The 16,687-nt window shown below is 34.8% G+C and overlaps 2 protein-coding genes across 3 annotated transcripts; both read right to left on the bottom strand.

Moving 5' to 3' along the window:
- Positions 1-223: 223 nt before the first annotated feature.
- Positions 224-8,076, bottom strand: LOC139850595 (protein SPA1-RELATED 2-like). The gene is made up of 8 exons (XM_071840153.1): positions 7,940-8,076; positions 6,155-7,441; positions 4,696-4,853; positions 3,463-4,222; positions 2,425-2,571; positions 1,866-2,183; positions 717-776; positions 224-625 (listed from the first exon to the last, which is right to left on the bottom strand). The coding sequence occupies exons 2-8, from the start codon at positions 7,394-7,396 to the stop codon at positions 434-436; spliced, it is 2,877 nt and encodes a 958-aa protein (XP_071696254.1). The 5' UTR covers positions 7,397-7,441; positions 7,940-8,076; the 3' UTR covers positions 224-433.
- Positions 8,077-10,398: 2,322 nt separating this feature from the next.
- LOC139850430 (uncharacterized) lies at positions 10,399-16,031 on the bottom strand. Of its 2 annotated transcripts, none has more exons than XM_071840000.1 (3): positions 15,626-16,031; positions 10,944-11,442; positions 10,399-10,844 (listed from the first exon to the last, which is right to left on the bottom strand). In XM_071840000.1, exons 1-3 carry the CDS (start codon positions 16,020-16,022, stop codon positions 10,670-10,672), a joined length of 1,071 nt encoding a protein of 356 aa, XP_071696101.1. In that variant the 5' UTR covers positions 16,023-16,031; the 3' UTR covers positions 10,399-10,669. The 2 variants fall into 2 exon arrangements, with proteins under 2 accessions (XP_071696101.1, XP_071696102.1); XM_071840001.1 differs by having other exon boundaries at positions 15,656-16,031.
- Between the last annotated feature and the right edge of the window lie 656 nt (positions 16,032-16,687).

Raw genomic sequence — 16,687 nt, 5'->3', positions numbered from 1 at the left:
AAACTAAACATTCGAAACAAATTAGAACAAACACACCATAAAACTAAACTTTCGAAACAAATTGAACAGCTTTGATACATTTTTTTTAATGAGAATTAACTCGTAAATATGTACGATTAATACATAGCACAAACCTTAGTTATTGGATGACATAAATTGTCCGTTTACAGTTTTTTTTTTTTAAGGCAAACTCACACTCTACACAATTAGCAGCCACTGAAAATGTCAAGATGTAAATAATATGTGATAAATTTGAACTTATTGGCTCAAAACTGAGTACTGTACAAATGGACATTTGACAACAATAACAATTTTGAAATATTTGAAATTCTATACCTCATAGTATTTGAGATGTACAAGCTACCACTAGGTCAAAGTCAATATCTAAGGTTGGAAAATATTAAAAATGTAAAAAACTCTTTAAGAACCTCTGTTAAACCATCTGCAACAATTTTATACATCCAGTTGAGTTGGCAGCAACCACCGTATCCGATTTTTGTCTCCAACAGACACTCGAAACAAACTGATTGGTTTCATTTTCGGTCTCTTTCCCTGAAATTGGATCGATAGATCCGAACTTGTGTGAAGTGATAGGCATAGGCAATGATCTATAGTAAGCATACACCTGCAAATAACAAACATTACATGCTTTTGTTTTTGTAACAACAAACAGTTGAATTGAATTACTTATCAGAATAATGATAAATATGGTATACCTCGTTAGTTTCTGAACCACATGCAATGTATCCATCCGAAACAGATAACCCGACAAAATTCTGAAAGATACAAATTCATTAAGGTTTAAGAAAATTCAGTAATAGCAAGTTAAGCAACATATAATGCAAGATACTGATTACATTTTTTTTTTTTGTCTAAATTGCAACATACATTCTAATATAACCATTACAAGTAATTATGTTTACTGTTGTGAAAAACGTCCCTAAAAGATGGCAATGTGTCCTGATCAAGCCATGTGAAAACTCAATGACCTGATAACTAGGTAGTAACCTGCTAAGGCCACTGATATCCATCAAGAACTACTGTTCTCATTTCTTGCACTATCCTATTTGTACATTGTGCATTAATATATGTACTTTGATTAATGAATATATATAATGGGTCCTTTTTGAGTAAGTGTGTTATGTATATTAGCCTATTAGGGTTCAGTTCTCATTGAAGTGTTGATGTGACGCTAATGTGACAGTCAGATCCGGGAGAAATCTTAGTGATAGATAAACGTGGTCTAAGGTGGCAAGTGATGTGGCATTTCTTTATTTTTCAACATTTTTAAAAATGCCGATTTTATTATCTGGCACTTTTTGTATTTTTAAAATATGTAAATTACTACTAAAAAGAAAATGACACACAACCTGCTTACTCAGCAAGTTACCACCACATCATCAGGTTACCAAATGACCTGTCAGGCACATTGTGCCGTTGTGATCTTTAAGGGAGAATTTAATACATCCCCAATATAAACTTCATTAAATAAATTCCATTAAACAAATTCTTCACCGATAAATAGATTCCCATGTTATCTTTCACAGTAAAAAAGTAACATAAATACTCTTCTTTTACACCAAAAATGCAGAGTTGTGTTTTCTCTTGAATAATTTGCATCTTTTAGAGGATATAATATAAAATCTTGTTTTTACATCATCAGTGCGTTAACACACAAATGCACGTTCACCTTGCATTTCAATTTTCATCTATACTATGTTTTGTTTTTAATGGCTTCTGTATGTTAAAAGTGCTGTTATTTTGCACACACGCGCGCGCACACACACACACACTCGCAAAGAACCTAATGATAATAATATAGTAAAAGTAAATGTAATTATGTGCACTAGAAGATAGAAACATACCTTTTCGTTAGTATGCCCTTTAAAGGTTAGGATACAATTGCTGGTCGATAAGCAACCAAAATTGGCTTTATTAAGATCCCAAAGCTTTAGTGTATTGTCGGTTGATGCAGACACGAGGGTCCCAGAATCCAAGAATTTGACATAGCTAACAGCTCTGTCATGGCCAGCCAATGTACACAAGGGTGTCGAAATATTTCGAAGATCGTAACAGTAAGTTGTATAATCAGCCGACCCAAAAGACAACAAATGAGTCGAGTATGGTGAGAACTGGACACAACAAACATTTGCAACGCTTTTGATAGTCGCCAAGCTTTTCTTCTGCATATCAAACGAAATTTCTTTAATTAGATATCTATAAACTCCTAGCCGTATCTATTTGTTTCTAATGATGGTTATCGAAAAGTTGGTAATTTTAACTCCAATTCTATTAAAGGAAAGTGCCTGCAATCCTCATGACTAGCCTTTTCTTAAGAATAAATCCATCTTAGAAGTATAGTTAGAATTGTTATGAAATGTGTCATAAATGGTAAAACTAATTAAAAGAGAAAAAGGTGCATGCCTCATTTATGCTCCATAGTTTAACGGAACAGTCATCACTTCCACTGGCTAATTTAATTGGGTCAACTCGAGAAAAGTCAACAGACCACGCCCGCCTTACATGCTCAATATGATTAGATACAACTTCACCGGTTCCTGCATCCCATATCTGTGACCATCGACAAAGTTATGTAAGAAACCGTGTTTCAGAACTTAGTTTTGCAACTAAAGGAGTACTCGGCAAGCAGGGGCGGTTTTTAATGGGGACGGGCGGGGGCAGCCGCCCCCAGTGGATTTGCAATTTTTAGTGTAAGATTTTTGGATTTTTCGACTTTGCCCCAAGTGGATTTTTTTTTGCCCCAATACCTACATATTTTGCCTCAAAACCTTTAAATTTTGCCCAAAAATCTCCAAATTTTACCCCAAAACCTTCAAATTTTGTCCACAAATGTTAAAATTTTGCCCCAAAATCTCCACAATTTGCTTAAAAACCTCAATTTTTTGCACCAAAATCTCCATATTTTGCCCAAAAAATTGCCACGGTTTTAATTTTTTTTTGCCCCCGGTGACTTGGAATCCTGGTACCGCCACTGTCGGCAAGTACTCGGTCCAGCTCGGAAAATCAGTCAAAATTTGGTTAAAACTCGGGATTACTTGGAAAATAGGTCAAAATCTGTCAAACTCAAACTTGGTCAATCCTTAGTCACCCTGAGTTTCCGAGTACTCTCCGATTATCGATTTTTGCAACCTTAGTAAGAACATCAGAGAGCAACCAATGAAGTGTGTTTGGACAATTTATAAGTTTTACCGTTCAAACTATGGACAAAAATATATAAACATTTCAAGATCCGCATTTTCCTTGTAAAAATTATTATACCTCTAAACTCATATAAATGGTGTGCATATGTATACGCACGTGGCGGACGTAAGTTTGACGAGTAAAGTACTTGCCACAAATATCTCAAATCGCGTATTTGCACGAGATTCGTTAAAATGTGATCTGTTCATAATGATACTACCATATTTATAAAAAGACATGCAGTTTAGTTACAATACTAACCTTAACGATGCCATCGTAGTCTGTTGAAGCCAAATAGTTCCTAATATAACTATTCCAACAAATGGAACTGAGCTTCGATTTATTCGACATCTCAACAGCTGGATAATGAATGTCAACCGAATCACTCAATAAAGCATGATAATCATACACTTTAATCTTTTTCGACACGCCAGCTGTCGCAAAATAATCTTCGTCTCGATCAAAACCAAGAGAACATACAACATTTCCCATACTACTAAAATCACCATTTCTTAAAATACTCCGCACTTCAAACTTATTGTAACGAGCATATTTGCACAAACCGTTAAAAAACACCCCCAACCGATCTAACGGCTTTTTTTCCGTTTCCATCTTTTGTGGGCCCACATTATTTTCCCGACTCGTTAACACTTCTTGCTCCCAATGTTCGTTCCTGTTATTGTCAACCTTCCCTATGCTAGATCTAACAGAAAAATAAGCTTGTTCGAGATGATTTATATTGCTTAATAACCGGGACCCACCTACAATAGAGAATGCAGATGATTTTGGTTTTTTGCTTAAAGATGTATTTGGCTGTCTCAACTCGATCTCTGAAATGTCGGCTTCTAAGCACTTAATTTCTTCGACTAATTTTGAGGCACCTATCTGTTTTTGTTCTTTTAACGTCTCAAGAAAGTTTAACATTAAGTCCGATTCAGCGGCTTCTTGTTCAATATTTGATGACAATTCTTTCATGGATGATTGGTGTATTCCACTTACAAGTTCAGACTGTAAGATGTCCCTGTTATTAAAAGATACAATTCATTCATGTTAGGTTAAAAGTGAAGGAACGGCATTTTAAATAGACTTTTTTTGCGCCGGTGGTCCCTCATTTTTCCATCAATTCGCATGACGCGTCCCCGTCTTTCTTTTTTAGCTCCGGTGGTCCTTGATTTTACAAATGTTGCCTTGGTAGTCCCCCCGTCTATTTTTCGTCAAAATAGTCCGTTAAGTGCCATCACGTGATGTCGTTTAGTATGATTTAAAGGTCTTGAAACGACATCATGTGTTAATCACATGGTGGCACTTGATGGACATTGTTAACCAAAAATAGACAGGGACCACCAAGGCAATATTTGTAAAATCAAGGGACCACCGGAGCTAAAAAAGAAAGACAGAGACGCAGCGTGCGAATCAATGTATAAACGAGGGACCACCGACGCAAAAAAGTCTTTCAAATACGGGAATACGCATGCAACGTAAATGAATTAAGACCTAGTTGTTGGGCGCAATGATGGTTCAGGATGAAGCAGCCAAAGACAGAATCCAGCTTCCCTGGGATTCTCCGACAGGTAACTAGGAGGAAGGATCCTCTGACGTAAATCCATCATCGCAATCGCACGCGCTCTCGCAGATTCAAAAGATCCAAGTAGCTGAAAAACGAAACCATTATATAATTTGCATGCAACCATGTATATATTTGGAAACTGCTAATAACAAAACCAGAAACCACAAAGAATACTACTGATAAAGAAACAAATAAAACAGTACTTTCTCAGCAAGCTCGATTTGTAAATTATATAACAAGGTGTCATCATGTAATTATTGGCACAAACGGAGTTATTAATGAAAACAAGTAAACATAATGGTTTATAAGTTAAAACATGATCTTATGTAAGGTATCTAAATAAATAAGTAATGAGAAAAGGTAACTTATTACAAGCCAAGTAGCCAACTTGAATAATATCATATTAGTTGTTTTTTCAGTGTGCAGGATCACATACTGCTCTAATCTCAATTTTTTTTAGGAACCATAGTTTTGCTCATTCTTCTGCATTGTCTTACATTAAATACAATTTTTGATGGTTTAAATATAAAGTAATAAGTAAGACACTACGACCAATCACACTGCTGCTATTACCCAAAACAAGGTCACAACTTGATGGGATGTTACATATATGATAGTGGTGCAATGCAAATGCAAATAATGATTATAACAGAAGTAAATTTTATATTTACTTAGAACGTAAAATCTTGACTATTGGTTCTATGTGTACAGCTTGTGTAGATGATTTGGCGATTTGCTAGTAAAAAACGTCCTCTTTAACCAATAGTAGTTAAAGCATATGCCATTGCACATAAGAAAGTAAAAATCCAAATCAAATACCACCCACTAGGGCCATTCTGCATCATGTATGGTGGAACGATTGGTCGCTAAATTTCTGGATCATTTTGAGTCTTTGTAGTGACAAATTTATAATTAAATAACTGGATACATCAATGAAAACAAGGAAAGACTTTTGTTGTCGGTAAATCTTTCAAAACTAAGTAGATAGATCATTCCATTGAATTGAATAAGGATTAAATTAAATATCTTTATTTTGCCTTTCACCACTTTCTAACTTTGTTGTGATATTACTAACTTTGGTCTGTCTCTAGTTACTGGTTCTTCATAATTTGTTTTCTTCAAGTTGGCGCCAAATGCCCAACCTGCTATTTTACTTCCGTAGCGTTTACTTTATATTCTCTACCTCAACTATTAATAATATATATAAACATACCCGCATAGATATACATACATGCATACATATATAGAGAGAGATAGATAGACACACACACACACATTGTAACATATTAAACGCTCAATTTTAGCATTAAGTTGGCTTAACTACAATCACCATGTTCACCAAAACATAATAATGATGAAAAAGCTGCACCAAAATACATTACTTACCTCAAATAGAAGAACACCAAGGGCGTAAACATTCGAGGATGACGTGGCGCACCTCTCTCTAGAATCCTCTGGACTTGCATACCACTGCTCTTCCAAATGATCATCATGCACCATTTGAGACGAAGCAGAAACATACATACTTTGAATCGGATACGAATTATCTTTTTTAGGTATACTCTCTTCATTAAATCCATATCCAGTATCTTCAATTAACTCATTACCAGCACGAATATCATGTGCAGTTCCATACATTAAACCAGAACGGGCTGCAAACTGAGGCCACCTACGCGAAGAGTTCTTGTTATCAACAAGCTTTCGTCTTTTTAAGTTTTGGCTAGCACTAATAACACGATCGACCTCCAATTCTCGCTTCTTAACTCCATCACTTTCTGAAGGTGAACCAAGATACAAAACCTGGTTCGATGGCAACAACTTGAAGCACGATGGTCGTAATGCTTGCAAAGCCTCTCCTCGGGAATGCGATAAATCCACCAGATCCAAAATTTGCTTAAAAATATACATGCTTTTTGATTTGTCTACTTTGTTCTGACCAGTTTTTAACCATTCTCTCAGGCTCAACCCATCATCAACGCTTTGTTCTGAATTAAAACCTATTAAAGCGGCCTTTGAATGATTCTGACCATGTATACGAACATCACGAGCTTGGCTGTTGCAAACAATACCCTTCCCCTTCAACGTATCTTTTACAAAAAAATGCTGAAACCCTGATTGAGAAAGAATCTTTGTTCGAATCCCACTAGAAGACGACAACGGTTGTTTATCATTTTGATTCTCACTTTGTTGTTTATTATTATTCAAAAGATCCGGAAAGAAATTGGACCCTGGGTCTTCCCAAACGCCGGTTGTCAACCCATTTACTCCTCGATTCAAACACTGCCAATTGTTACGCGAATATTGTGTTTTATCTCGTACGCCTGAACCACCCGTCTCCACATTCCCATTATTATAATTTCTTACGGTCAACTCTTCAACTTTGACCCCTCCATCATCCCCATAACGCGGGCTTGTGCATAACGTATCAACCCTAGCAACATTTTTTCCATCCAAAATATCAACATCTGAATACAATGTATTCGTCTGAATATCGACGCCACCAGGTATAATCATTTCTTGTATATTCGAGCTTCCACGCTTTTTTAACAACACACTCTCTTTACTCACAAGTCGTTTTGTATTAATGTCATTAACTGCACTCATTTCGTTATCCACTAGTTCATTCATTTCCACAAGCAAACTTCATTCATTCAATAACGCCGAGATCTATTACTAAATTCAAAAAATATGTATATATTCAGGAAATCAATATATCAAATGGAGTAGATCTCAGTTTCATGGCAGATAATGCAATCAATATGTTAAACATAAATAAATCTAGACTGTTACAATAAAACTAACAGATTACACATTCCATAAACTGATATAACACATTTTAGAATGTAATATCACAAAATTAATTTTGAAAGTTCCTTAAATTAGGGCTCAAAACATAAACTCAAATCACAAAAACCCTAACTTAATTCAGCTAGCGGTGAATTTACAATTTTATTACTTTTTGTCAGATAATTCAATAATCAAGCAAGTCACTAAACAATCAAAATTAACTATCGTAATGATGAAAACTTCAGATTTAGCTTAGCTATGAGCTTAAATCAACTGAAATTAAACATTTAAAATATACATGCATATATGAATCGAAATGAATATAGATGTGAATTTATTATTAAAAAAAAAAGTGATTTGAAAAAAATAGAATGAATTTATCACCTTCGTTGTTGTCGTGAGAGAAGAAATTGAACAAGAAATTAATGATTTAGTACAAAGTATAAATAAAATCTCATCAATCAAAAACTGTGAGAAATTAAAACACTAAATATTCATTTGCACAACAAGCAACTTGTAACTAAATATCTTCCATGGGAGGTTCTTATTGTTCGAATTTTCTTGTTACCTTTTTCTATTACTTTATTATTTATTTATTTCGTATTATTTAATTATTTAATTATTTATATTTAAATATTTAATTAATTGATTGATATTTATTATTTAATAATTTATTATTATAATTATAAAATACATTATTTATTATATATTATATTATATATATATACACTATATTATATATTATATACTTATTATTACATTATTATTACTATTATCATTACCATCATATTTATTTATTATTTTTTATTTACGTTATATATTATTATTATTATTATATATTATAATTTATATTTATATACTAATTTATTATTATAAAATAATTTTATATATATAATAATTACTAATTTTAATATACATTACATACTACTAATACAAATTAAAGTTATTCACGTCTAGAAGTACTAATAACTTAATAAGAGTTTTGTTCATTTCATAACAGTCACTTTAAATTAAATGAATAAATTATACTCCGTATTGTGTACAGAATATTTTTTCATTCTAGTAACTTTTAAAGTTTTCGTTAAAAAAATCATTAATCATTATGTTTTTCCTCTAAATTTCTACAACTAATATGTTATGTTTTGTTTTCACATATGGGATGGATGTGAGAACTAATTAAGATGCAAGTTATGTGTTAAAAAATGTATATAGTTAAAGAAATTTTTTAATAAATTGATATCCAAGAACAATATGTAAATACTATATTTATTCAAGTTACGACAAGTATAGTTTATAGTTTATTTACTCTTATATAAAAAAATATGAATATATTAAAGATTGATTAAAATAATAAAGGTGCATGATTGAATGGAAATTGTAACTGGGTAGATAACATTTTAGTATTGCGTTGGTTAGGCTATAACCAACTATTTTATGTGGCATCTGAACCGCGCACGTAGTCTTCGACCCATTATTTTATAGAAAAACCCATAACACCAGATGAGCCCACCACACATCCACTTGACCAGCTTCAACCAATAATATTACTACAAACCAACCCAAAAAAGGAAACAAATTTGCAGGGACTTGGTCACTTTATATGCACTTTTTAAAAGAGAAATTTATTTATTTTCTATTTTCGACCAAAAAAATAAATTAAAATCGAAAGATCGAGTAGTAGTTGAGATCTAACTTGATACAACTTTAACGTTTGATTAACTAGTTCGAACGATTTATTCGAACTACACATTAAACTTGATCCTAACAAGATTGAACAAACGCAAAATTAGTTATCAACAAAAAGTCTAAAACAAAAGAAATGTCGCGTTCGTGTTTACTCCTTCGTCATCACCTTTTGTCCGGTGGTTTCGCGTCTCTTTGTTCTTCTCAACTGTCATCATTTTGCAACGACGAATACTAGTGAATCTCTGATATTCTGGTTTCTGTTTCGTGGTATTGAGTGTTTGGATGGTGGTAGTCGCTTGTTTTAGTTAGAGTTTGAGGTTTGAGCTTTTCAACCAGCGGTGTGTCTCGCCAGTTACGTCAGATGTATTCTCTGCCATTATCTTTCGTCTTGAGCTTTTCAAACGGGTAACGACATTGTATTTAATATAATTCTAGTAGTCGGTAATTTTGCAAGGTGTCATCTTTTGGGTTCACGTGCGCTTGTATTGTTGTACACGAATATTTGGGACTTCGATGATTTAATGGTTCAATGTTTGATTGTTGTATTATTATATTTAATTTAATGTTGTTAGGATCTAACTCAATAGATGTTTATCTGACAATTAGATCGCTATATCTATTCAAACTAACTATGTAGGGTCTCCGTAACTTGTACTCAATTAATTTTTGGATCGTTTTTCTTTAAAGTTATGTACTCACGCGCCGAACGCGATGTCGGAACCCATTCACACGACTATTTTGTTGGACGAACATTACAATCTTACCATCCCTCGGGAGCAAATACCCATGGCGAATCCATACGGGCATCGCGTGTAATAAAACCTCTCAGATGAAACTCAAACACAAGATGTCTTTAACCTCCCGAGGCCCATGAAATGAGCGGACAACCTCAAGGGACATATTTTGCAGCTCATGGGGATCGAACCCCTTACCTCCTTAATTTAAAATTATGTTTTTTTTGGGGGCGACAAAAACTATACATACCAACTACTATTAAGGCAAATTCATCACAACTATATAAACATAAACTTCAAGGTAAAAGTATACCACAATTACACCTATCTTTAACTACCTTAAGAAAAGTTCACAAAATCCTGAAACTAATCAAGGTTTGGTTCCTAATCCTCCCAATCACTTTTCTTCACTACTCAAGGGAGATTACTCTTTAGCAGACATTCAACAATTTTCTAGATCAAACTACTTCGACCAGAGCAAACATAAGTTAAATTATAGTTAGTTATACACAACAATTCAGGTTCAAAAGTTCTAAATTTTCTGCAATAACAAAAAAAATAATCAGCTTGGAGTTTGCAAATTCACAAGGTACTGCAGAAACCTTCAAACACTTCAGACTTCACATAAAACTTTACATATATCACTATTCAGATTCTGATCATCCCCATTTTTTATTTTATTTTTTGCTTAAATTCATGTTGGGAAGAACGGGTCAATTTTCCTCTCGTAGATGCCAAAGATTTGTGATTTATATATCCTAGCAAGTACTCGACAGTCATCAAGATCACAAAGATCCAACTCTGAAGCTTTTTTCTGCGGCTTGTTTAGTAAATCCCCGTCCATAAGCAACCTCGTCAGCTTAGCGTATCTATAGATATACTCATATTAAATACTTGAAAGACATTCGCTAATTAATGAAATACGAATTACAGTAAATAGCAATAACCAGAATACAAACTGATTGTACCTTGCTATATCAGAACCATGAACAATAACTTTTTGTCTGCGCATAGCACATACAGCATCTAAACAAAGTTGATCATCTTTCTCAAAATCTTTCATCATGTCATCCTCAGATTCCCATTTTTCTTTTCGTATCTTCATTTTAGCAGCAGTTGACTTTTCAACTTTCTTCGTATCCGTAGAAGTTATCTGTTGACTAGGCGATTCCTCAAGATTCTTCCTTTTTTGAGTTACCGTCTGATTATAGTCAACGTAATCACTATTACTATCCTTTGAAGCCCGCTTTGTTTTCACTGAAGAGGAAGACTCCAGATCACTGTTATATCTTTTTTTAATTTCTTCAGCAACCCGTTTTCTTTTCAATGTCCCAATATACTGATCATCATCATCAACAACATCATCATCATCATCATTATCTACTATTTCGATGATCTCTTGAAGTTTCGTTTCTGTTCTTTTTGTTGAATGTCCCTTTTTGTTAGACAAATCAGGTCTACTCATTTCTGTAACACAGAAATCTTTCATGTGAGTTCGGAGCATAGATTGTTTACAGTAAACAATTACAGAGTAACAAATATATACGTAAATCATAAAATTAGGGCTAGTGATATTTAACAAAATATACTAATTCAGAGATGCACCTACGAAAAAACACTAGAGAAGTAGATAATTTTCGGAGTTGCAATTACCCATAATCGACAAATAAAACCATCATGTGGTATGATTATTTAACAGAACACACAAACAGACACATTGCAATTAAATTAAAAGTTCACCTTCTTGATCTATTTGACTTATATCAGATGGTACCCTTAATTTTCTAAATACAATATAAACTTGGCACTAAAAGACAACCCCCTCCCTACCAAAAATCAAACAACTTTGTTACCTACATCTTCACCCCCAAAAACAATTAAACCTGTTAACCCTCCTGAACCGTCTAATCGTAAGGTTAATCAACTTCCCAAAAAGCCTTTTCGTGATTTGCAACATAAGGATAAAGGTAAATGTAAACAATACAATCCATCCAAAGGTCCTGGCGAAAAGGACGTAAAGATCAGGTGTGGAATAGCATCTTGAACTGGAAATCGTCTTCAAGATTTCTCCACGCCTAACAAAAAGCTCGAGTCCCTATGGAAGCAAATCAGAAAGTTAGAGTTAATAAGGTTAATAAGGTACGACCCAAATCGAAATCGAAATCCTATGTTTCCGGTAAAGTCACCAAAACAGTTGTATCAAAATCGGAGGATAGTGTCGTTTTGAAGGAATTTGGGGGGAAACTAGTGGTACATTGGGAATCAACATCCCAATAATCCCCCCATCCATTTCGCAAGTCTAGTTTTAATCAATGAAGATTCTTTCATGGAACATAAGGGGTTTCGGTGGTGATAAAACTTCGGATGGTAAGTATGGTCCCTTTAGAAAGTTACGAATTGCTGAGCAACCTGGTATAGTTGTTATTCAAGAATCAAAGTGTGACGAAATCACAGATAATTTTATTAAATTCATTTTTTTGGGTGGTGGGGGGGGGGGGGGGGGGGGGGGGGGGGGGGTCCAGACTATGAGTTCGTGCAAAAACCGAAATTGTGGGAAAGTTTGGAGAATCTAATGAGGTATCAAGATGCGGCCTGGGTGATCTGTGGTGACTTTAACGAGGTCCGGGATAGCACGGAAAGGCAGAATTGTGTGTTCAACAGTGTAAGGGCTGCTCGTTTCAATGATTTCATTGACAAAAAGGATCTTTCTGAAGTACCTCTAATCGGGAAAAGGTTCATTAGAGTTAGTGATGATTGGTCGAAACTAAGCAAGTTGGATCGATTTTTGGTTTTGGATAATTTTCTTCATATGTGGGATGATATATCATTGCTTTGGACCGAAACTCCTCGGACCATTGTCCTATCATTCTTAGTGATAAGAATGAGGATTTCGGTCCTAAATTGAAGAAAAAGATGTCGAGAAGTTGGTGGTTGACGCTTGGAATAGCCCGGTTACTAGTACTAATAAAGATAGCGTATTACGAGATAAACTAAAGAATGTTAAAGAAGCACTACGAAAATGGAGCAAGCAAAGGTACGGGACTTTAGACGAAGATATTATCAAACACGTAATGAATCGAGTGACTGGGGAAAAAAGGCAGAAGAGAGGCTGCTGAACAGTGCAGAACGAGTTTTGTGGATTGACGCTCGAAAAAATTGGATGAAAAAGGAACGAACGAAAGCTCAAATGCTGAAGCAAAAAGTGAAATTAAAGTGGGCAGCGGAAGGAGATGATAACGCTCATTTTTTTATTAAATTTATTTTTTTGGGGGGGGGGGGGGGGGGGGGGGGGGTTTCGGAGATAGATGGGTCGATTGGATTTCTTCGTGTTTAAACTCGGCTTCGGTGTCTATTTTAGTCAATGGATCTCTGACCAACGAATTCATGCTAAAGAGGGGTGTACAAAAAGGTGACTCATTATCGCCCTACATTTTTATTCTAGCCACCGAAGGACTCAGTCTATTAATAGAAAGCGCAATCGCCAAAGGTCTGTTTAGAGGAGTCGGAATAGGTAGGGATGAGACGGTGATTTCTCATCTCCAATACGCAGATGATACAATTTTATTCGGAGAATGGAGTAGGCGAAATCTTCTCAACCTTATGAAAATCATTTAATCTTTTGAAAAGGTCTCGGGGCTAAAAGTCAACTACTCAAAAAGTTCATTATTCGGAATAGGAGTTACCTCAGATTCTATCAGTGAACTTGCTTCGGTAGTAGGGTGTAACGCTGGTAACCTTCCCATCTCCTATCTCGATTTACCAATCGGGCAACGAATGAACAAAATCAAGGAATGGGAACCATACATAGAAAAATGTCGGGCTAGATTGTCGGATTGGAAATCAAAATCGATGTCATTTGGTGGTCGTCTCACTCTCATTAAGTCGGTACTTATTAGTCTTCCGTTGTACGCCTTCTCCCTATTCCGTGCTCCATCTGGGTCATCAACTTGTTGGAAGGTATGCGTCGTAATTTTTTTTGAGAGGGTGGGTGATAATAATAAATTATCATGGGTAAAATGGGATACCATCCTCACATCATACGAAAAGAGCGGGTTAAATGTGGGTTCCCTTAAAGCCAAAAAGCTAGCTTTATTAGGAAAATGGTGGTGGCGCTTTCGGGTGGAAAACAATTCCTTATGGCCTTATGGGTCAAGATAATTCAAAGCATCTATGGGCGGGATGGTGGGTTGGGTCCAAATTCTTTTCATATTCGTACAGGAAGGAAAACAATGTGGGGCAATATAATCGACATCAACAAAACGCTAAATAAATGGAACATCGACTTTGCTTCTCCGTTAGTCAAAACGGTTAGTAACGGGGATGACACTTATTTCTGGAAGGATACTTGGATTGGTAACGAGTTATTGTGTGAAAGGTTTAGTAGGTTCTACAGGCTAGAATCATGCCAGGATGCGCTAGTTTCGGATCGGATAAGTATTGAAGTCTCAACTCTGTCTTTGAATTGGCAATGGATTAGAGAACCGTCGGGAAGAACGATAGATTAACTGTCTCAACTCACTGATGCTTTACACAATTTTCGATTCGCAAACAACGTAACAGATTGCTGGTCGTGGTCCTTACACAGCAGCAACTTTTACTCGACAAAAGCATGCTCGGACTTATTGAATGATTTACTTCTGCAACAACATGGTTCGAACCTGCCAACAATGCGCAACAGATGGATTCCTCAGAAAATAGAAATTTACGTGTGGAGAGTAAAATTAGGTAGGCTTCCGGTGCGGGCGGAATTAGACAAACGAGGTATCGACCTCAATTCAGCCCTATGCCTGCTATGCAACAACGAAACAGAGACGATCGAGCATATGGTACTTAATTGTCCAAAAGTCCGGGATCTTTGGTCGAGAATTTTAAAGTGGTGCAAATTGGGTGTTACTATGTATTCGGGAATAGAGAACATGTTTAATGGAATGGAACCCAACTCGAACCAAAAAGTCTCCAAAATATGGCAAGCGGTTATACGATTTGGAAAAGACGAAACTCGAAGATTTTAGACAACAAAGATTGGAACGGTCCAATAATAGCCAACGAAATTCAGATAATGAGCTTTCTTTGGGTCTTGTAACGCTGCAAGAAGTTCGACTTTGACCGGAACCAATGGCTAATTTACCCTCTTGGATTCGATGATCATGGTTAACCTGCAAAATCTCTCCTCTTCGCTACCCCTTCGTGGCGTGTTATAGTCTGCATTGTACAGTGTAGTAGCTCTAGTTTTAGCATGTCATGAACTCTATGCATGCTCCTTCTACTGTAATTCTCCTGTTTTTATCAATATAATTATTTTGCCTTTCTAAAAATATAAAATAAATAAATATTAATATTAATGCTATGAGAAATTATGTTACAAATAACACTGCAAATTTAAAGGTCTCACTTATTTCCACATGAATTTAATATGTAGTCATTTAGGTATATTCCTATATTCCTAAAAGGTTTACACACTGCTTTACATTACTCTTAGTTTATCAATACAACCGAAATAATAAACTCAACACATTAAAGTAAAAGATACATTTACATCCGCATACACATAACATTCATATACATATACATATACATATACATATACATATACATATGCAAACATTATATATTATACATTATACATAAAGATACAGATAAAGATGTATACCAGCATGAGCAGTCATTTGTGGCTGATTACCTTCAAATTCTTCAGCTTTTTCCTCAAGCACAATAACCCTTTTTATTAAATCCATATACAACTTTTTACAAACCCTAACTTTTTTCTCACACTCATCATTTTCCTTTTTCAATGCTTCAGTTTCAGTTTCTTTCTTCTTCAAATCTTTCTTCAACTTCAATTTTTCAGAAAGCAACAAGTTTTTTTCTTCTTCAGACTTGTTTTTAAGCTCATTGTACCTTTTGTCCATGATCTCTTCATGCTCTGTAAATTTGGTTGCTAAAATTTGAAAATCGGAAGCAAAGAAGGATGATCGGAGCTCAGATATGAGCTCGGGTACTGTTGGTGATGTTGTACTCGACCCGGATTTTACTTTCGGGTTAACCATTTTTGCTAAATAATTTTATTTGTATTTGAAAAATATGAAAATAAATGTGCAGAAGAAGTTTGAGGGACGTGTGATTTAAGAGGTTGGATAGTTTTGCATTTTAACCCTAATGATTATGATTATTAAAAAGTCAGAATAAGCCCTATTTTATTTTTCGATTAACAAAAGATTATATATTTGAAGCCAGTCCAAATAGTATAAAGTACTCCGTATCATTTTAATTCGAATTCGAATACTTATATTTCAAAATGATTTTATATACCAATCAAATTCATATGTTTTTGTTTATATACCAAATTCAAGTAAAAAGTCATTACAGTAATATAATTTAATTTCTTTCCCTTTCTATTTCTTTCTTTCAAACACATAACTTTGAATTAGAGTGGTAAAGACAATACAAAATTCTAATTTCTTAAACCATTTAAATATCTGTACACATGTAAACTTTTTATAAACTCTATTATCTGATTTTTTTTTTCATAACCCTTAGAGACCATTTCCAACGCACAGGTCATCACGCGAAAATGTTGAGTTGGATGTTGAGTGATGCCATGAAACGCAACTAACCAGGCGTTAGCAACGCAAAAAATTTGAGCATTACATATTTTTTTTTAGCCATTCACATAATTTCTTCCCTTTTTAATTTATTTGTATCCACTCAACTT

The sequence above is a fragment of the Rutidosis leptorrhynchoides genome, chromosome 5 (assembly GCF_046630445.1).
Source record: "Rutidosis leptorrhynchoides isolate AG116_Rl617_1_P2 chromosome 5, CSIRO_AGI_Rlap_v1, whole genome shotgun sequence".
Taxonomy (NCBI): domain Eukaryota; kingdom Viridiplantae; phylum Streptophyta; class Magnoliopsida; order Asterales; family Asteraceae; genus Rutidosis; species Rutidosis leptorrhynchoides.
The sequence above is the reverse complement of the archived record's forward strand: the minus strand, read 5'-3'. Positions and strand labels throughout refer to the sequence as shown.